This window comes from Mastigoproctus giganteus, chromosome 9 (assembly GCF_048544385.1).
Source record: "Mastigoproctus giganteus isolate SK-2022 chromosome 9, ASM4854438v1, whole genome shotgun sequence".
Taxonomy (NCBI): domain Eukaryota; kingdom Metazoa; phylum Arthropoda; class Arachnida; order Uropygi; family Thelyphonidae; genus Mastigoproctus; species Mastigoproctus giganteus.
In genome coordinates, this window is record NC_143583.1 from 110,124,295 (window position 1) to 110,147,004 (window position 22,710).

The 22,710-nt window shown below is 35.0% G+C and overlaps 1 protein-coding gene across 2 annotated transcripts in view; it reads left to right on the forward strand.

The window, feature by feature from the left end:
- Positions 1 to 22,710, forward strand: part of LOC150080635 (scm-like with four MBT domains protein 1) — a 179,521-nt gene that overhangs the window by 121,674 nt on the left and 35,137 nt on the right. For both annotated transcript variants that reach the window (XM_090381944.1, XM_090381943.1), the window contains 4 exons: positions 4,717 to 4,943; positions 5,377 to 5,414; positions 11,156 to 11,399; positions 18,188 to 18,363. In XM_090381944.1, coding sequence (XP_090238070.1) covers positions 4,717 to 4,943; positions 5,377 to 5,414; positions 11,156 to 11,399; positions 18,188 to 18,363 — 685 coding nt within the window. The remainder of the gene's footprint in view (positions 1 to 4,716; positions 4,944 to 5,376; positions 5,415 to 11,155; positions 11,400 to 18,187; positions 18,364 to 22,710) is intronic.

The following is a 22,710-nucleotide window of genomic DNA, read 5'->3' on the forward strand; positions in this document are numbered from 1 at the left end:
TTCTTTCATGTTTTGTTTTATGAAGATATGTATGCCACTCTAAAAGAAAATAAAAAGAAAAGTTTTCTTAAATTATTTATTTTCATTTTATATAGTTAAAAATTTATTCCTGTTGTACCAAAACTTTTTTTTTTTTTTAGCAAAACCAGCAAGCATTAGATGTAAAAGACCAGTGGTCTCAGTGACTGTACCATACTACTACTGCACCAAAAAATTGCACCATACTAGTTAAGAGTTAATCTACAACAGATACTTGTATTAACGGGGTTTTTTTTTTTTTTTTTTTGCAGGGAATTTTTTAAGTCACGTCTGTTAATAACATCAAAATAAAGAAATTTAAATTTTGTGTTATCAGATGTTTGTATTTGGAGGACATATATATAGTGGAGATCTCTGTTGATATGCCAGCAGTGGTAGGGGACTGCTCCAACGTATTCCACTGTTGCCAAGTGTTATGCAGATTTTTCTGGAAGAAGAAAGTTTTGTGAATCTGAGTGCCATTAAGCTCTGTTATTTGAGAACCAGTAGTAATAGTTGGAAGATATGGTAATGGAAAATCACCAAATGATTTAAATTCATTTGGTGATCTTCCAGGTATGCCAACAGTCTGTTGGCATACCTGGAAATGTAATATATATCAATATATATATTGATATATATTACAGCAAATGTAATATATATCAATGGATTATTTTGAAGCTGAGAAAGATTTCCAGGGTTGTCTGTGACAGTGTATTGGTTTTGGCACTTGTTACTTGTTTGTTTGTTACTTTTTTGGGTTCAATTCCCATTGTAGACTGGAGGAATTTCTAAAAAACATGACTCTTCAGACATGACTGCAATTAGCTGATCTTTGGTGGAAGGAATAGAATAGGGTTTTTCTTGTGAGTTGCTTCAGGCTCACACAACATGCAAATTTACCCATGAATGAACACACACACACACACACAATAGTACAATATGGCCCAAGTTGCATAAAACCAAAAACTAGCCTAACTTAAGCTTAGTTATTAGTTTTTAGTGTCAATGGACTCCATGATTGTTAACCAATAACCAGAGCACCCAATGTCATGAGAACACTTTTAGGAGAGCTTTTGATGGAATTCTGAGAGGAGGTTCTTTTCCAGTTCATAGCAGTAGCTGAGCCATATGTATGCCACTTTTATCCTAAATTCAAACATCAAAACATGACCTTGAAATACACACCTGCCACCCAAGATATATGTATTACCGCGTCAATTGCCAAGGTGACAGCCTCCAAAGTTGTTTGTTGATTCTTTCAGCATGTAATCACATTGCAGGCCAATATTATGCATGATTAATTTCCAAAATTACTTAAATAAGCTTGTCTGTAAAAAATTAAAAATTAAAAATTAAAAAATAGCTTGTCTGTAAGGTTATCAGCTAAGACAAGCTAAACAGCAATTATTTAACTCGCTCATTTTGAAAGCTTATTTTCATATCTTTTAACATCTCACTTTGTAGGTTAAATTAGCACTGGGTTTTCAGATGCTATACTGATGAGATACCAGTAAATACCAAACTGGCTCTGTCTTGGGTTGGGGGGTGGCACCACATTACTAATAAATAACATATTTTTCTTTTTAAAGAAGCATTATTTTTAGTGATTCAACATGGGGCAACTCAAGGTGGTAACCTCACTATTTGAGAGATCCGTGCCTTTCATTAGAATGTCTCTTCTTACTGTACTATATAAAAAAAAAAACAAAATAAAATTCTGCTGTAGCAACAATTAATAATGATACATCAAGATGAAGTTGCATTGTGGTGTATGTCCTTTTACACGAGTCCTCTGTTGTCTGGCATTGCATATGCAGGGGAGGATTCTAAATCTTTAGTCAACCTCCCTCCATCATATTCTCTAGACCTGTCTCCAAATAATTTTCTCTTTCCAAAACTTGAACATCTTTTTTGGATAGAGACTTCACATGGATGATGAGGTGATTTCTCTTTTTAGGTCTTTAACAGACAACAAGCTGCTGTTAGGTAAAGTGCATTGCAGTTCAGGGCAACTATGCTGAATACTAAAATAAACACATGTTTAAAAGTTTAATTTTTTTATAATCATTCTGCAAACTTTTTGAACTGCTCCCATATCTCAGTTAACCACTTGCGCAAATTTGGGCCAATGCATCCACACTATAAGGTAGTTGCATTGATATGTTTGTGTAAATAGTGAATAGTTATGCCATTATAATGAAAATGGCAGATAGTAGCAATTTAAAAATGTGAATTTGTAGTAGTGAATCAGTTTCTGGATAAACTGATATTTCCAGGGTTTTTTTTTTTTTTTTTTTGTTGTTTCATTCATTCTTCTGAAATTCTCAGTCAATCAGTGGTTCGATCTTTTAAAACAATTTTTTTTTTTTTTTCCCCAATTGTATTGTAACAAGAAGAGTTACAAGTGGAGTCGCCTGTGACACCAGTAGCAGTCATTTTGTTATAAATGCCGGTTCCTAATATACTAATAGAATTACTCTATTGAAGGTATACCCACAAGTATACTCCTCCGTGACCAGAATTACGAAAAAGATTTTCGTAATTTGTGGGATAAAACTGTAAACACTAGTTCTAAACATCTGATCTTATATGGAATGGTGACCATCTTTTTTCAAGGTGGCAAATAAAAATTGAATTTTATTTTACTTTTTACGGGGAAGATTTTTAAAAGTGCTTATTTTGATATTTTTATATCTACTTTTACAAATTATGGTTTCATTATGGTTCCTTTACTTGCTCTGTTGCTGAATACATCAAGGGAAAAAATATTAACTTAAAAAAATATATATATATTAAGTAATAATAAACAGTTCTTAAAATAAAATTAAATTGTGCAATAAATACCAGTACCCAAATATGCCATTGGGTTTGTTTGTGTCATGTATGCCAATCACAATTTGTTCAGCTCTTGCTATGTGCTTATAAACTCTTGCTTGTCCCCATATTATTCACTATTTCTTTACATCATTAAGAACAGAAATTACTGTTTATAACTGTACCCAAGTATTCACATTCTTAGGATTTTAATTGTTACTATTTCTTTGTATACTCATGTAATGTACACTGAAAGTACAGAATTCATGGGATACCTGGGCAATGCAATACTGTCACCCCTCTCGCTAGTGGACAAACCTACCGTTTGGCATGTATATAGATACACTGTATCACTGCATTCGATGTCAGTAAATGTCATAAAAGACTTCGAAAGAGAGATAATAGTGGTTGCCCGACACATGGGTTACTCTATCGCGGAGGTGGTACAGAAATTACACTATCCCCATTCGACAGTATCAAGAATACGGCATTTCTGGAATAACATCTCATCGTGGACAGCACTGTGGGCGGAGAAAGGTGGTGGTTAAACGTGGCCGTCGACGCCTGTCTAGCATTGTTTCAGCCAACCGTAGAGCGACAGTGGCACAAATCACCACCGACTTCAACAAGGGAGGTGCCAGAAACGTCTCCACCAAGACCATCAGGCAATCGTTAGCTGCAGTAGGTTATGGGAGCTGCCGACCCACCAGAGTCCCATTGGTGGGTCGGCAGCTCCATGACACAGGACTCTACGCCTCAACTGAGCGAAAGAACATTGGCAGGGCACCTCCATAGCCAGGTAGGAAGGAGCAGCAGTACGTAGCACACGCTTCTTGATTAGACCGGGGTTTGAGTCCGTCACCACCAAATACGGAGGATGCGGAAAGGTCAAGGGAATGACCACCGCATATTCCCGGAGCAATATGGCCTTAGTTGCTAATGCTCCTAAAAACCAAATAACACACAACAAGAACATCGGCACTGGACCTTGGATGATTGGAGATGGGTCTCCTGGTCCAAATGAGTCCTGTTTCCAGTTATTTTGAGTGGACGAGAGGGTGCATATCTGGCAGAAACTGCATGAAGCTATGTACCCATCATGTCAAACAAGGAACTGTTTAGGCAAGTGGACGGTTGGTAATGGTCTGGGGCATGTTCAACTGGCACACATTGGGACCTCTGGTATGTCTCAACCCATCTCTGAGCAGTTCAAGTTATGTGTCCATCCTTGAAGACCATTTGCATCCCTTCATGGTCATCGTGCACCCAGAGGGCAATGGACTCTTCGAGCTGGACAGTGCACTTCCTCACAGTGCTGTGGTGACTAGAACATGATTCAAAGAGCATTCCTCAAATTTTACCACATGGAATGTCTTTCCCATTCACCGGATATGAACCCTGTGGAGTCTTTGAGATGCTATGGAAAGGTCCGTTCAAGCTTTGGATCCTCTGCCGTGGAATGCAACAGAATTATGGACAAGCAGTGCAGCAAGCATGGATGGAAATACCTGTGGAACGCTTTCGTGAACTAGTGGGCTCAATGCCTTGCCGTGTGTCTGCCCTTATCTGGGCGAAAGGTAGGCCTGCCCATTACTAGGTAGGTATCCCATGATTTCTGTCCACTCAGTGTATATACAATTCAATATTTGCTTAATGGCTATACCTGATAATAATTATGAAATTCTGATCAGATCTCCATATGCAACATTTTAATAGTATTTTTGCATGATGTTCTGTGTCCATTAATTAGTAAGAGCATTATTCCCCACCCTGTATTGTAGAATAAAAAATTAACAAAACAAAGTTGGATAAATATGTACTGAATGCAGTAAAAAACTTATTTATTTTTCATATGCTTAATGTGTGTATATTTATCTACAGATCTGCACTGCCACAATTACAAAGCTGGTAGATCCTTTAATGTGGATCCAGTTGGATGGTATGAGTATTTCGGATTCCCATCAGATAGTTTCTGTTAGTTCTCAAGATATATTTCCTGTTGGATGGTGCGAAAGTAATAACTATCCCCTTAAATCTCCATGCCAAAATAAGTGGCAACAAAATATTCCAAAAAAAAACCCATCACTGTTGGAGTGCCCCCAAAAGATGTTAGTATTGAAATGTTAAAATAATTTTTGAAAATTTCATTTTTATGCAGATTTGTGTAAATGATTTTTATAATATTAATCTTTTATCCCTCAGAACATGCTTAAGGTACAGCTAAGAAATGCAAACCATCTGAAAGACTAATTCAAAAAAAAGTGTTAAGTTCAAGTGAATTATTTTCTTCTCATTTCCATTCATTTTTCAGTTGATCTGCATCTATAACAAAACCATTTCAAACAGGTAGAATAGACGATCTCTGCATCGTGAGGGAAACAAAAAACATGTATTTGTGTTTCTTTCTGTAATGTAGTTTCAAACATGTTGAGTGACATTGCTTTAATTCTTTTATCAAATTTGTATTATGATAAAATGTTTTTGTTTGTATAAAATGTAAATCTTCAATACTTTTAACAGACTGTTTTGCTTTATTATCAGGAAAAAAGAAGAGACAGGTCAAACAAACTCACAGAAAGGTAATTAGATTAAAAAAAAAAATATATATATATGCATTGTGTATATTAAAAAAATGTAGATTACTATATTTCATTAATTACAATAGATATCTGCATCATTTCTGGTTGATCCATGTCCACTTCAAAAAGAAAAAAAAAACTTGGTTGTAAATATCCTTGCTTTACGTGACAACTTGGCAAACAATGTAATGCCTGTCTACACTTCATGGAGAACTTCATGTCTGTCTGTTGTCTGATTATAACATCTAGATTTCCCCTCTAGCTTCTTTAATTCAACTTCTCCTAGTGTATTACTATTATATATGGTCAGTGCAATAGCATCAGATTGTACATAGCTATAATGAAAGCAACGTTTGCATTAAATGGCATCATTGTACAATGTCACATTTTTGAATCCCTTTAAAATGAGTTTCCTACTTACACACTTTGATTAAGTGCCATTTCTCTAAAAGAGAAGTACACTGGTATTTATTCTCAGTTGAGTGCCACCACCCAAGACTTCACCATTTTAGAGTTTCTCTCCTCATCAGTGGTCAGGTAGGCATCTTTAGTGAAAGCACCGACAGTCAATTTCTGACTTGATTATACAATGAGAGATGCCAAAAAAAAAAAAAAAATTAAATTCTAATGAAGGCTGAGGGTAGAGAGAGTTGGCAAGAAATAATTAGTGAGCATGTGATTAGTGGTGGGAAAAAAGTGTGGAACAGGAACCACTTTTGTTCAAATGCAATTCAGAAAAGTTTATAGTGGAGAAAGATTGTTCCCTGGAAAATCAAAGATAAAGAAATTTTTTTTCAAACTTGGATTGTTGCCCTGTCCAATTGCTAGGACTTCCAGGCCACAACTTGCTTCTGACATTTAGGCACACTTGCCATTATTCTTATCTATTTGATTTTTATCAAATAGATAAAATAGATCTCGTGTAGACCACTATATTTAGTGGTCTACATGAGAATGGCCCCAACAGAAATTGTGCAACAATATCAGTGACTTTTAATCTGGAAAAGCAGATCCCAACCTTTCAACATCATTAGAAAAAAGTATTGTATTGTCAAACCAGAAATCAAGGCTCGGTTATGTTAATGCATCAATCATAGTCCATTTGAGGAGGTTGCACGGTAATTGTTCTACAGCATAATGATAGATAAAAGCAAGAGGGAAATTTAATTTGACAGCATTCATTACATGTATATAATAAAAATAATTATTGGCAGGAGCTTAATTTCCAAGTTGTAACATTCCTGTAATGTAGAAAGGTTAATTTCTCTTGAAAGTTAACTTCCATTCCATATAGTTAAATGACGAGTAGAGGGCCCTGGGTGCCAAATTTTCTGTGACCAAGAAATTTCTGTGCATTCTACAAAGAGCCTTTAAGTAAATAGATTATATTTCTTTTCAACTACCGTTTACTTTATTTATAAATTAGAGTAGCTCTTTTGCACTACAAGAAATAGGCAGAGGCCCAGAGGGGAAATTAACCTTTCCATTTCTTTTTCTAAACAGTACTGACAAACTAACTCAGTCACTTGATCACCTTGGCACTGTCCCTGTCTTCCCCATGGCAGGGCCAGAAACCTGAGTGGTAAAGCTAACCCCTAGAACCTATGGGTAGCCATAATCGTAGGTTCACGAGTCCCTTGCAAACACATTCCTTTACTAACCTCTATTGAAGCTGTTACTTAACATATAGTGATTGGTATTACTCTGACACTTGTTTCAATCTACCGCTAGCTTTTATTATTCATGAACTTGAAAATCTTATTCTGCATTTGCCAACCCCTTTCTATTTATTGGGTGACTTCACTGGACACTATCCATTGTAGGGTTCTCCCAATGCAGACAGATGAGGACAACTCATTGAAATGCTCATTGACGGACAAAATCTAACCATACTAAATACTGGCTCACCAACTTGCATCCATCTCCTTACAAGAGAACGACCTCTGCAATAGATCTCTCTATCTGCTCCCTGATTCTCTGTCCAGGTTGAGTGAACAGCCCTTGACAATCCACTTAATAGTGTTCACTACCCATTAATATGTAAAATTCGAAATCACACACCATAACCTCAGAAAACTGCATAAAGTGGAAATTTTCCAAAGCAGGTTGGGCAGAATACACCAAGTATCCTTTGATAATCAGATCATCAAATCTCATCCAACTGACACAATCACCCACCACCTTATGAAACAAATACTAGCAGCTGAGTTTACTGCCATCCCACAATCCAGGTTGAGCATCCATAGAACCGTAAATTATTGGTGGAATGAGGATTGTAAGAGTTCAAAAATAAATAAATAACCAAGTGTTGAATCTATTCTCAATTGTCCTACCAATCTTATAAATTATAAGAGACTTAGGGCCAAGACCTGCTACATTAGGAAGAAAGCTAAAAGAGACTCTTCGATTCAATGTTCAACCTCAGTTAATAAAACTATTGATGTAAGGATAATATGGAGAAAAATAAAGCAACTAAATGGCAGATTTCCCTATTATCCTTTCCACTTTTCAACTGGAATGGGTAGTAGCTTTCTACTCCTGCTGAGATTGTGAATGCCCTAGAAACCGTATTTTCACAGCTATCTTCTTCAGAAAGTAAGAAGATAGCTGTGAATGATGTATACCATCATTTCGAAAGATTAAAGCTTTAGCTGAAAAATATCAACTAATCTTCAGAACCGCATCTTTACCCTGCAATCAACAGTTTACCATGCTTGAACTTCAAGAAGCCATATCTATCTCAATGAACATTGCTGCTGGTCCCAATGGAATATATTACATAATACTTCAACACTTAGATAATAAATCATTATTATCCATGCTGCTGACTTACAACTGCATCTTCATTGAACATTCATTCCCCAGTTCCTGGCATCGTTCCTATGCACTGGCAATTCCCAAACCAGAGAAAGATCATTCTGTTCTCACAACTGTAGACCCATTTCTCTTACCAGCCACTTGCATTGTTGACTAACATGGTATCTTGATTTCCAAACTCTAATCTCTGATAAACAATTTGGTTTCAGAAATAATCGACCATCCCTGGATCTCACAGTCAAAGCTGAAACAAATATCAGAAATGAGTTTATCTGAAATGAGCATCTTGTTATGGTATGCCTTGACATAGAGAAAGCTTTTACACCACATAACATTTTGGTAGCTTGAAAGGTCTTCATTCCCTTGATCTGAAAGGCCACTTACCATATTTTATACAAAACTTCCTTCAGCATAGATCCTTCCAAGTCCTCTCACAAATCTATGTACAAGAGGAAGGAGTCCCACAAGGCTCTGTTCTCGGTACCACATTATTTGCAATAAGAATAATATTCCCAACACGGTAAACTCATATCTCTATGCTGATGATCCGACTGTGCAGTTCACAGAACGAGCTTCACTGGAAGGCAACTCCAAATCTCCATTAATAATATTGAGCTATAGATAGCACAAAATGGTTACCAATTATCTTACTAAAACTCTAGTGTCATACACTTTTGCAGCAAATAGAAGATTCTTCCTGACCAGGAGCTACACTTAAGAAATCATCCTATCTCAGTTGTGAATAGCATCCACCTCCTTGGTCTGATTTTTGATAGTAAGTTGAAGTTTTTAGAATATGTTAAACGTCTATGGTTTACTTGCCCAAAAAAAGATAGTAAGGGAGGCCTTCCCTTCCCACGGCTACCTGAAAGTGGAAGTCTAGGTGATCACTGCTTCCAGGTAGTCAAAAGACAAATACACAACACTACACTACAGAACACACGCGCACAAGCTCACACAATTTTTCTGTCCTATCACTTTCTCCCGTGTGGGATGAAAAAAATTTTTTTTTTTATTTTTTACTCCTCTCTGCTTCCTTTTCTCCTATCCCAGTTCAACCGGCACAGAACCCTCCATCCTGTGCGAGATGGGTTTTTTTTTTTTTTTTTTTTTTATTACACGGCACACACTGGCCTTACCTTGACAGAGTCTGTAAAAACTGAACAGAACAATGAGGCAGAGATGAACTTCTGTTCTAGGAGCCGCCCATAGAAAAATACAAATACAATTCTTGAGGGATTTCTGGTTTCAACAATATGCTACACCTTTTTGTTATGCATTACAGATAGATGAGATATTTGGATGTTCGTTGTAAAGTTTCGATCTCTCAACAAGTGCAAGTGTATGGGACCTAGTAATGAGCATTGTTGCATAGTGCTCTTTAGTTATTTCTTTAATACCAAGTCCTTTCATTATTACAGTGCTTTTTTACTAAGAGCATTTTTGCAGAGGAATGTCGTGAAATTATTGCTAATTGTTGCACAGGAATATCATGAAATTGTTGCTAATTGAAATTTAATTAATTTTAAATAAACTGTCTATTGTTTTGTTTCAGAGTAATTATTCTTTGCAAAAAGAATGAGAATATGCTTATCTTATTGAGATATATATATATATATATATATATATAAAAGTTGTATGCATTGAGCAGTTGTGTTTTTACAGTTACATTTGTATGCATTTTGTATCTTCTTAACTGTTCATCATATAGTATTCATAACTCCACATCATATAGTATTTACTCTCAGCATAGTCTTTACCTTCGCCCAAAATTCTCGAATTTTGGGTGAAAGTAAAGAAAGCCAACACGAGAACCACAGGAAACTTTTACTGGACAAACTTGTTTCCTGCTATTGCAGTTTCTCCCTGCATTCTTGGTAAACAGAAGGTGTATGTTATCGGTAGTGGCAGTAGAAGTTGATCACGACGTGTTGATTAGTTTTTTCTCATTATTAAAAGCAGATTATTATTAGAGTTCATGAGTGTAATGCCCTGTGTGGCTGAAATCGACTTATGGGTACACCCTCCAAACTGCCTCAGTCTTAGGGTGTTTATCCCCCTTCCCACTGTTTTAAAATAGGAAAACGACTTCTACAGATGGTGCGTGTTAGCAGTAGTGGCTGTAGAAGTTTGTTTTCCTGTTTTAAAACATCAGGAGGGGGGGATAAGCACCCTAAGACTGAGGCAGTCTGGAGGGTGTACCCTGTAAGTAGATTTCAGCCCATTCATGAACTCCAGTAATCTGCTTTTGATAATGAGAAGAAACTAATCAGTACATCGTTATCGACTTCTACTGCCACTACCTATAACATGCACCATCTGTTTACTGAGAATATAGGGAGAAATTGCCGTAGCAGGAAACGAGTTTGTCTGGTAAAAGTTTTCTGTGGTTCTTGTGTTGGCTTTCTTTACCTTAGCCGAATTTTGAACCATCCTATGCTAGTGGCATATGTGCATATGTGGCACACAAGAAAATATTCCAGCACTAGGCCACTTATGCTGTATTAGAAAAAAATTTGTTATTTGAAGACAAATTTGTGTTTTGGTTCCTCATCTTCTAGTGATGAAAACTATAATTTAATTTTATGCAATATATGTGGCAACAAAGTTCTCATTAGAAACTTTCGGTTATTTTTTTATATCAGTAGACTACTAATTGTAGTTTTTTTTTTTTTTTTTTTTTTTTTCCCTCCACCATATGGTTGACATGCAGGCAGGCCAAAAAAAAAAAATAAATTTGCACTCATGGTCCCATACAATTAAGAATAAAAATAGTTTTCTTAATTTTCTTACTATCTGCTTACATTAGACACATTAAATAAATCATTCTGAAATATAGATTACTTGTTCTTGCATAAGCTTAAAACGGAGACTATACAAGGTTTTTTTTTTTTTTTTTTTTTAATTATTATTATTATTTAAAGATAGCAAGAAGGCTTGGTGCCCAAAAATCTACTTCAACCACCGTTGCTTTTCTGGTCCCTTTCTCAGTAAGGGTCGTCTTGCAGAGCTTCCAAGGCAGGTCGGACCTGGTCCTGTCTCCTTAGTAATGAAAGAAGTGCTAACTTTATTAATTAATGTTGCTTATAAATCTAGTCGTGTCTTGAAAGAGTTGCAGCTATGTGGAAAACCAAATCCTGACATGCAGCAACAAATTCTGAAAGCTAAGTAAGTGTGAAAAGAAGTTTTGTTTTATGAAATATTTATTTGCAGGAAATTTTATTTGTTGCAATCGTGAGGTAGCTTGTGTACTGGAACAATATTTCCATAGCTAGAAATTGTCTTTTATTTCAAGCAGATACTGTGAATAATATAGCTCCTCAATGATTTTTTTTTACTTGTACTGCATATAAATTTCTCTTTATGTATGCATATTTGTCCATTCTACATTATCTCTTTTGAGAATGATTTTTCAAATGTGCTGATACAGAGATTTCTTAATAAACTGCTTGCAGGAATATGTTTAACGATTACTTCCATTGTTTTTTAAATTTTTTTTTTATGCAAAAACTTAAGTATTTGAACACCTTAAAGCTTTGCTTTTCAGCGACAGAATGAATTTGGTAGCACTGCAATAAACAAAATAAATAATATTCATTTTTTTGTTGTGCCAGAGAATTATGTGACCATTAACCAGTAATGACATACCTGTTACTGCTGAGGTCAGAAAGGTTTACAGCAGATAACAAAATACATAAATAATAATTGTATTTACATTAAAAGTCAGATATACAGGGTGTCTCAAAAATATTGGTACAAATGTTTAGGGGAGGTAGGTAACATCTAAAGGAATGTGAATCACGTAGGAACCCATAGCTGGAAACGTCACAGGAAAGTAGTAGCAGAGGCACAAGAAGCAGAAATGACACAAGACAGTAATTAGTGGCAAACATTTATTTGACATAATATTAACAATGGGGTACGAGATGGATACATTTCATGATGTTACAACAGATGCTCGAAGGTTCCACCATGAGACCGATGCATGCCTGACACCGACGCAGCATGGATTGGCGGACATGGTTGAACACACCTGGAGTTTCTTTGACAGTAGCAGCAGCGCAGACGAGTCTCGCCACGAGATCCATTTCCGTCTCCACAGGCGATTTATACATGATAGATTTGAGGGCCCCCCACAGAAAGAAATCAAGGCTCGATAAATCAGGTGAGTGTGGGGGCCAGGCAATGGGTCCACCACGGCCAATCCATCGACACCCAAAACGCCTGTTCAAATGGTCATGAACACACCTTCCATAATGGGCAGGCGCCCCGTCATGTTGAAACCAAATGTTACATCTCACATTTGCTGGAACATCGTCAAGTAACCCTGGTAGAACTTGTTCAAGAAAGGTCTGATATTTAGCGGAGTTCATGCGGGATGGTAACAGGTATGGGCCGACTAAGCAGTCATCGACCATACCTGCCCACACATTTATTGTGAAGCGATGTTGTTGGGGGCACACACCATGTGGATTGTCATCAGCCCACACATGAGCATTGTGCTGATTGACTAAGCCTTCCCGAGTGAAATAAGCCTCATCCATGACCAAAACATAGGCTGGAAAATTCAAGTTTTGAACACTTTCTTGGAGAAACCACTGCGCAAAAGCCACACGTGCAGGATGACCTTGGGGGAGCAGTAACTGAACCCTTTAGAGATGAAAGGGGTGTAAGGAATCGCCGTGCCAGACACACTGTACACTGCAACGAGACACTCCTAAGGCAGAGGCAGTAGGATTATTCTGGACGGCATTCAGCACACTTTCTTCCATGGCGGGAGTTCGCGTCGAACGTGGTCAGCCCGCACTACTCCTGTTACCTCTAAATGACCCACAATCACACAAATTTTGATGCACATGCAAACAAACGGTGGTCCGGTACATGTCAGTCTGGGAAGCGTTCTCCATAAATTCGTTGAGCAGCTCGTCCATTGCCCTCTGCTAATCCATACACTAGGTGCATGTCTGCCAGCTCACAGTTTGTATATCGATGTATGCTCTTCGTGTGGCGACTACTGCTTGAATGAGTAAACCAGAAATTTTCCCTCTCGCGAACTGATGAACAGTGCCATGTACCGACTTACGGTGACGTTTCCTGTTATGGGTTCCTATGCGATTCACATTCCTTTAGATGTTACCTACCTCCCCTAAACGTTTGTACCAATATTTTTGAGACACCCTGTATACACATACATCAAAAGAAAAAGATGATATGGCATGAAAGGTTTCTTTGTGATATTGGAGGTTTTCTGAGATTAGGCTTATATCAACATAGAGATGCTGAATGAATTTGAGTATGGTTAAGGAAAGAACCTATTGAAAAAAATTTAAAAGTGCCTTCTGCCTAGTACTCCTTGGGGGGAGGGAATATGCCAGCCAACCCCTATCCCAAATACAAGGAGCCTGCTAATCACACAAGATGAGTTTGGATACTTTTGAATGGAACCCAATTTAAATTCTCTGTAATTATGGTGTGAGAGATGTTATATTCAGGCCAATCTTTAAGTTTGCTTGTTTTAATGGGTAATGCGAGAGGATGCTGCAGCTGACAAAATTTCTATGGTGTATAACAAAGAAGAAAGATGATAGGCTTTTATATAGCATTGGATAATGACCAGGTTGGAAATATGAAGGAACTGCTGTTTCTGCCTCCACATCTTTTGGAGAGACAGTTTTAAGAACATTAATGTAAGAAGGCAAGATAAGTTTAGCATCATAGTTACCCCCAGATCTTTATAGGATGGAACCGATTTAATGGGCTGAGCTCCGCTGAGAGGGGTAAGATTAAAAGAAGATGATTTCTTTGAGAAAGAAATATGAACAAATTTATCAAGGTTAGTATAAAGGCTAAAATAATTCTAAGGTCAAAAGCCACAATGTTTTTAAAGCTTCTGTTTCATCTTTCAGATAAGTAAAATGTCATTTTAACAAACAGCTGGTCATGCCGAAATTGTTACAAACCTTTCAGGCATTCTCTCTTTCTTTTTGTAAAGTCTTAGCTTGCTGGAGAGTTACGTCCAGATAGATAGAGAAGGGGGAGTGATTCCAGTTCATGCTCTAATCGAGAGATGGAAAACTCAGAAATGTTTGTAGGCCCCACGTGGTTGGGCATAGCAGGCTGTACAAACAATGGGGGGATGTTCTTGTGCCACACCATAGTGCATATGGTGAGCAATATTAAATATTTTCTTGTATTTCTCTTTGTTCAAAAATATGCAATCTCGTGACATTTATGAAGGTTCACACAAGTATAAATTTTATTTAATATAATCTTATACAGTATTAGTGAATTTCAGACTTGTAATAATGAGGTCTTCAAAAAATGTCAAATCTGACCATTTTCTTTGCTACATATTTTAACATTAACTTAAGCTTTGTTTAACAATAATAAGAGTAATATTTTGTTTAACTTATGGGAGAAATCATGAGAAAAGAAACAACATAACTGTAGTACCACATAAATAAGCAAAAACAGAATTGCAATACAGTCAGTTCTGCTATAACACAGTACACGTGTTCCTAAAAATCTCCATGTTATGGTATTTTGCACATTAAAAACAACAAGGTTTGTGGGAAAAATAGGGATGCAGCAGAGCACTCAAAAAAAAAAAAAAAAAAAAATTTTAGTCTGGTAAGTAAAACACTAAAAAAAAGTTCGAAATGCAATAAAATTGCTAACACAGGTTTAAACATCTTAAATTTCTAATTTAATAAATAAATATTACAGTAAATATAGCACTTTCTTTACCTTGACAAGATATGAAGTTTGTTTGATTGATATTTATGTTCACTGACATTTTTTTTTTTTTTTTTTTGGATTGTAAAATTTAAAACAGTAAAGAAGATAAGCAATCAATAATGACAAACATGGGACGCACAAGTGAGACAAGTTTACGAAGCTTAAAAAATAGGAACGAAGAGAAGATTCTGAAAATTTATTTGTTTTTTATATGATTGAAGATTTCATGGAAGGGGAAACATCTCACCATAATAATGTAAAAACTCACAGAATTCCAACTATCGGTATTATCACAAAAGCAGTAAGAGAGTTTACTACTCATTTATAATTTTATTGCACTAACAGAAAAGTCCAATAAACTGGGAACTGCAAATTGTTTTTATTGTTTTATGGTAGTGACCTCCAGAAATGTGCTCCTCTGCTCACGCCTCATGAAAATTTCTGTTTGAACAGAAAAATGTGAGCTGCTGAAAACATTAGTCGGCCTACAATATCACAATGTTATCTTGTAAATACAGCGAATGACAACAGTGTATCTCTGACCAATACAACTACAGTAAATGGGAAATATAGTTGTCACACATTTGACTTTTAGCATTTTTTTAAGTTTCGTAAACTTGCGCATGTTTCTGCACAGGTCGCTACTTTCAGCTTGGTGCCTGGTTTTGCATTCACCTATTGTTACTTGCAGACAAAATCGCATAGGAGCCAATACAAAAATTGCATTATACTCGCATTGTTCCCTAATATATCAGTTGCGTTGGAGCAAATTCGCATTGCGAAAATGCACGTTATAGCAGAACTGACTGTATTAACATTACAGAAACATGAAAATCAATGACCCCTTTAATAAATTAATGTAATTTAAAGAAAGAATCCAGTTTCATTTGTACAGTTTATATGTTACACTCATTTTTAAGTATAGTACAGTTATTATTGTAGTTATTATTTCAGTTTCCTCATTAGCAACAAAATTTTATCATTTTGCTTGAATGTCAGCAGTTCTGTGGTAGTAACATTGTTTGCTGAGGTAGACTCGCAAAATTCTCAAACCAAAGTCCATGTTCTTCTTCAAAGCCCTAGCCTTTTTTTTTTATAAAATATGAATAAATAAATAGTTACCTGTATTTTATTAATACTTAATGTACTCCTTTTAATCCATTGGTCTTGTAGAATCAAACTACTCTGAATTATTTAATAATAATAATAAAAAAAAGCACAATACTTTAGTTCACTTAGGCACATTTCATCATTCATACAATGTGGCTTTTCAAATACATCATCATTTTGAAACTCTAGTGATTAAACAAAGCCAGTGATTAAACAAATTTTCATCTTTTGCTACTGCATAGTCTTTAGCACTGTAGGTCTAAATGTAAAGTGCTTGACATGATGATAAAAACAAATACAGGATTAGAGAAAAAAGATATAGAAGGAAGAGATATAGTAAATGAAGTAATAGGCAGCAGAACTTGTATAGTGTTCTAATTCCATCATGTATAATTATGAGATAAAGTTTTTAATATATGAATTGATCCTGCAAGTTTTCAAGCATTAACTAAGATGCATTGAATAAATTTATTCATTCAGTTTTTGATATTACTGAGCTAAATATAAATAAGCTTATTAGGATATGCCAATAAGCAAAAATCAATGAATTCTTAAAACAGGTTTCTGAACAATGAAGCTGAATCACAACTGTAAACAGATATTTTTTAAGGTTAAGTTTTTGAGAATGAAAAGTTTTTTTATTTATTTGTCATCACTTTGAAGAAACATGTTTTCCTTCTACTAAAAGCAAACTCACAGTTATCAAGTAGATTTTAAAGCACTTAAAGGTTAAAAACTTTCAAAAAGTGCGACCAATATCCTTTTTTTAATATAGACTAGGGAGCAAAGATTAAGTTTAAAGACAAGACAGTCATCATGTTTTAAAGATTTAAAGTTCTACATGTCTAAAATTAAAAAAAAAAGGAGGAAAAAAAATCTAAATTAAATTTTGATCTATAATCTTTATAACATTGCTTCATTTGAAATTTTATTAAAAAAAAATCCAAAAAGTTAAAATGTGTAAAGTTACTTGTTCACTTCATGTTAGAGGTTTATTTGCATATAAATTTAATTTTGGTGGCAACATTCAGTAATCCATTTAATAAGAAAATATGGTGTTTATGAAACTGAAGTTACCATTTTCTAGTGTATATGTCCAAATTCTAAAGTGTATAAATTAACATGTTGAAATTAGCTAAGGGATTTATTCTAAATTTGCAAATGCATATGATTCAGTGCCTTTTTATTAACTATGCTATTGTCAGTTATTATAAAACGTTGTTTTATAAACCTGGTGTTTCAGACCTGTGTCTGCTGGAACCCATACAATCACTAGGTCAGTATAATTTTTATTGAAAATACTAGAATCTTTACTTTTTTAGTCAAGGGTGCAGTTGTTTCTCAGAACCCATTATTGCTTTTTTACTATTCTCCACAAGTATTGCCACTCACTCCTTAATAACATGGTGTTTTATTTCACAAGATTGACACTTATCGTATAATGTAGTGTTTTGCACTGCTTGGTGAGAAAAGTTTTAAACAGTTGGACTAAGAGTATTAATCCAACAGTCATTAAAGAGTTATAGATAAGCAACCATGCCAGTATTAATTATGCTCATCTAGACATAGTAACATATGAATTAGCATATATATTGAATGAAGGTGTTTTATGTGTTTTCTCACATTTTAAAATGGGCAATTTTATTGAGCAGCAAAGTTCCATCAAATTTTGTTTCAAATTAGGAAAAACTGCAACAGAAACTTACTATTCTTACATATAGAAAATTCTTTATTTATTATTATATTTTAACTTGCACTCCTCCTCAGCAGCATAGCAAATATTACTGTTTTTAGAGGGTAGTTGGTAAGTACAATTATTGTTTGTTTAATTATAATAAAGTAAAATTATTCATAACAGGTTTACTGAATGAAATAATATCATTTATATTATCCAAGAATCAGATTGTATTTGACATATTTTGAATCTAGCAATAGAATCCTTATCAGTACTGGTATTTCACTGAATAGTTCCCATCTGGCTGTATATTGTAGTCATTCTAAGCATATGTTTTTCCCCAAAGATTTATAATTTTTTTTTCAGATTTCTTCTTGTTTTAAGTGTCACTAAAACTTTTTTTTTTTTTTTTCATGAACATAACATCTTTCAGGTATAAAGGAAAATCCTATAGAGCAGTAGTTGAAATCGTACGGCATGGTGAACAAGTGGAAGACTTCTGTAAAAATACATGTACCAAGTTGGAATGTTGTCCATATCTCTTCGGACCACATCACGTTGGCGAAGACTGTCCTGAAAAGTGTCATACACTAACAAAAACAAAATATAGTAGGTTTCATTTATCACATAATGTGAATGATTATAAAATAAATCCCAAAATTGCTTTGGTTTCCCCAAAGCCTTCTCAGACTATTCTGTTATTGGCCAAAAGTCAGCCATTGAAGTTTGGGTTTGCATTGGGGATGACCCCATTATTCACAAATCAACTTAACTAGAAGCCAAGTTGCAATACATCTTTTTCTCTAACAAACAAATGAATTGCCTCCACAAGGTAGCTTAGACTGAGAGTTTGAAGAAATTCAAATATCAAATGGATAGTTACTTATGTGAGCAGGGAAGCACATTAATTTGTATTTTCTTATCTTTTCTCTCTCTCTCTCTCTCTCTCTCTCTCTCTATAGCAAAAGCCTATATGGCTAATACTAATTTAGTAATCATAAAGCTGTATATATACAAACTGTATGTTAAAATAAACACTGTAATGTTTATAATTGTACATATTTGCAAGAGTCCATATTTCAATTTTTTTTTTTTTTTTTGTAATTTGCTTGTAATCCATGACATTTCCCCCTTTTATATTGTTACTTATTTAGTGAACTTTATATCATCATTCTTCTCTTTCTTGGTGATTCCCTTCTACTTCTCTCTCTCTCTCAGGGTAACTAGGGAATTTTTTTTTTTTGCTGTTGCAGCATAAGCCTCAGGCTTCCTTGCACCATAAAGCTAATAATAATAACTTAGGGCAAACTTTTCTGCACTTAGCTCATAAGCTTGTTATACAGCATTCTCATGAGCTGGTGACCAGCTTGACATCACTCTAGAAAAGTTTTAAAAAATGTATGTTTTATTACAGTTGTAAAATTTTATCTTAGTTGTGTGGTAGTAAATCTGTTGTTTGGGGTTTTTTTTTTTTTTTTTTTTTTGTGTACATGTACATGTGTAAATAAGTCTCTATTTATGACAATTCCCTAAAATAAAGCATAACAAAAAAAATTACATTCGCTAATTTGCAGGAGGTTGCAGTTTTCGAATTTAGACATGGAGGTATGTGATAAAATTTTTTTATCTTTCATTTTTTGACTTAGCTTAGAAAAAGTAGCACTGAAAATGAGAAGAAAGCATATGGTTAAACTCTTCCATAAATAGAGACTTATGTGCTTAACAAAATGAAGCTTTTATCCTCATCAAAGATGTAAACACTTTTATAAACCAATTTTGCATGCTGATTTCAGATGTTCTTGGTTTTTTCCTAGCATGTGTAATTTTCTTATTATGAATACCGATGATATCATTACAAGTTAATTATGATGATTGCATTATAAAACTCAATGCTGATTATAGTTACCTTTTTATCAGTTTTATGGTTTAAGCCCAATATATTTTACAATGTAGTTAAAATAATACATTACACTATTATAAAGAAGATATGCACAATTTAAAAATGTGTAGATTTCATTTGTTAAATTTTGTCCTATGGAATGTCATAGTGCAATATCTAGCAGTAGTTAGTCTGCAAACATATATTCATTACAGAAACATTGGTAGTAATTTTACACTGACTTAATGTCTTGATGGAATAGCTACCTCTGCTTCATGTGTCAACATTTCAAGAAAAACCTCAATGCTAATGCAGGAAATGAAGCTATAGCAATATACAACATCCCATTTCTTTTTGTGCATCAAGCAGTTTCTGAACTGCATCTTTGTACGAGGGAGACCTATGTTTTCCACAAAGCCACTTGAAAGCCTGCCATACTTTTAGTTCTACTACACAAGCCATTTTTCTGAAATTTCATCACGCATTTCTTATTTAATTAATGAAATCCACAAATTCACCTTACTTTCACAAAACTCTTCATGAGACTGATTACACAAACATGTTGAAATCACATCAGTGTTTCATCACAAAAACAAGTTTAATATGGAGAGGTGAGATGAAAGAAAAATCCTTATTGGATCTACTAATGGAATGTACTGTACGCTGCTACTTACTCCTTGCTCATATTTGTTTCTTTGAGGTCAGTCACATCTAGTGTAATGGTCCACAGTAGATTGACTGTCCACAGGCATAGTAAATAACATTTTGTGAACCCTCCTTTCATGTCCCTTAACATATCAATTACTTTGAGGTCACTGCAGATAAATCATTGATGAATGCTGTGTTAAATTGCTTTGAGTAATGCCTTCATGTCATAGTATGTCTCCTTTAGATGATTAGAATGGGCAATGGGGATGAATGGTTTTAAGTTTCCATTATGCAGGAGAGTAGCTTTGCAGTTTTGAAATGGCGCCTCTTCAATGGAATTGGTGATGAATCAATGGAATTGATTGTAAACAGAACAGACTGTTTACTCTATTAAAGAATGTCACCAAAACTTTGTTTCTTTTTTGATAGTGCAACACTTTTTCTTACCCAAATATTTCTTACAGTTCTCACATTAGAAGTTTAGCTTTATCTTTGGAGAGGGCTAGATCTCTAATTAGGTTATTCAACTCATCTTGAATCAACAACTCCAGTTTTGATGCCTTTTTGGTGGGTTTACATGTGTTCAGTATCAGCTGAAGTTCTCATTTCTCTGCCCATTTCATCTTCTAAAGAATCTGGATATGGATTATCTTATATTATCTGGATGTAAAGGTACTAGAATTGGCTTACTGTCATTTTGAGGATTTGGCTTATTTTGCTGAACCTAGATTCAGATAAACAATCTTGTGCTTATTCTTATTGATAGTCCAGTTACATTCACATTAAGAAAGTTACAAACACCGTCATGGTCCCTTTACCCCCCCCCCTCCATATCATGAGTGTGACAAATGGCATTGACTTTTCTTTTTGTTCAGCCAGTCATATAATCCATTTGAACAAACAGTACAAATAATATGTGGTGTGCACACCTTATTCTGGTCAACTGGAGGACTGCCAAAGTATAACTGGTAAATTTTCCAAATATCTGTTATGATTGTATGCCATTATTATTTAGTTTGAAAAGAGCTGTATACACACAGCAGAACTTAAGGCAATTTTTACACTTTCAAGGCATGATAATGGATGTACAGTCAGTCCTCGTATAACACGTGTTTACACTACACAAATTCGATCATACACGATTTATAAATAGGGGAACGATATCGTATATAACACGAACCGAATTCACTTATGCACGATTTGCCTCTGTGTTTACAAGAAATGGCAAGAAATCACCCCAACTGAATGCAACACAATAGGAATGAAGAGAAGATTCTGAAAATGTGTTTGTTTTTTTTATATCAGTGAAGGGGAAACACATTTCGCCATAATAGCGTAAAAACCCACACAATTACAGCTATCAGTATTATCGCAATTGCAATTAGATTGAGTTTTCTACCAATTTATAACGGATTCTACTAGCAGAAACACAACTGGAAATTGTTTTTGTTTTTAACCCCCCAGAATTGTGCTTTAGTAAAATGTGAGCTAGTGAGGTGTTAATAGTGTCTCTTCCTTTACGGTGTTGTTTATTCAATTGCTACACACACGCGCAGCTTTGTTTATGTGTATCAAGTGTGCCTCCTCATTTTGTAATTGTCCTTTATTCCCTAAAAATGAGTAATATCAAAGAAAAGCAATATCGATAGACAGATGCGGACTGGGTCAAAAATTCTTAGCTGGGAAAATTTGTAGCAGCCTCATACTAGAGTTTATGGCCAAAATCATACTGGCCTCCAGCCCACTGGGGTTTCCCCGGTAAGGCTTATGGCCAGCCCGCCTCTGTCGATGGAGAAAAAATATGAAATTGTGAAACACTTTGAGCAAAATGAAAGACCATGTGATGTTGCACATGCTACAGGCCTAAATGTGACAACGCTGAGAATTAGAAAGAATGCAGAGAAGATAAAAACAACTTTCATAGCAAGAACAACTCAAAGTGTAATTAAATGCATTAGATCAAGACACATACAATTGGAAGAGATGGAACGGCTGGCATCTGTTTGGATAGAAGATCAAACAAAGAACAAGTTTGCTTATGATAGAAGCAAAAGCACAATATTTTATTATGTAATAGTCGTAATAAAATACTTACGTATTTTATTACGATAATTTATTGTGTTTGGTAATGTTTTGGTTACAAATGTGTATTCAATCTTGGGTGGTTGGCACCTAACCCTATTTTTTCCATAGGGCCTGTTATTTATGTTGCACAATTTTGCATTGCACGAGGGTTTCTAGAAACACAACTATCGTGCTATACGAGGACTGACTTTATTGCTGTAATTCACTTGATTTTACATGAACTGATTTATAACTAATAATTAAATTATTAAATGATGACACAGATGCATTAAAATAATTATATAAATGTGAATGTTTAAACAATAATAGTAAATAATTAATTACATTCATGTAGTTTTAATAGG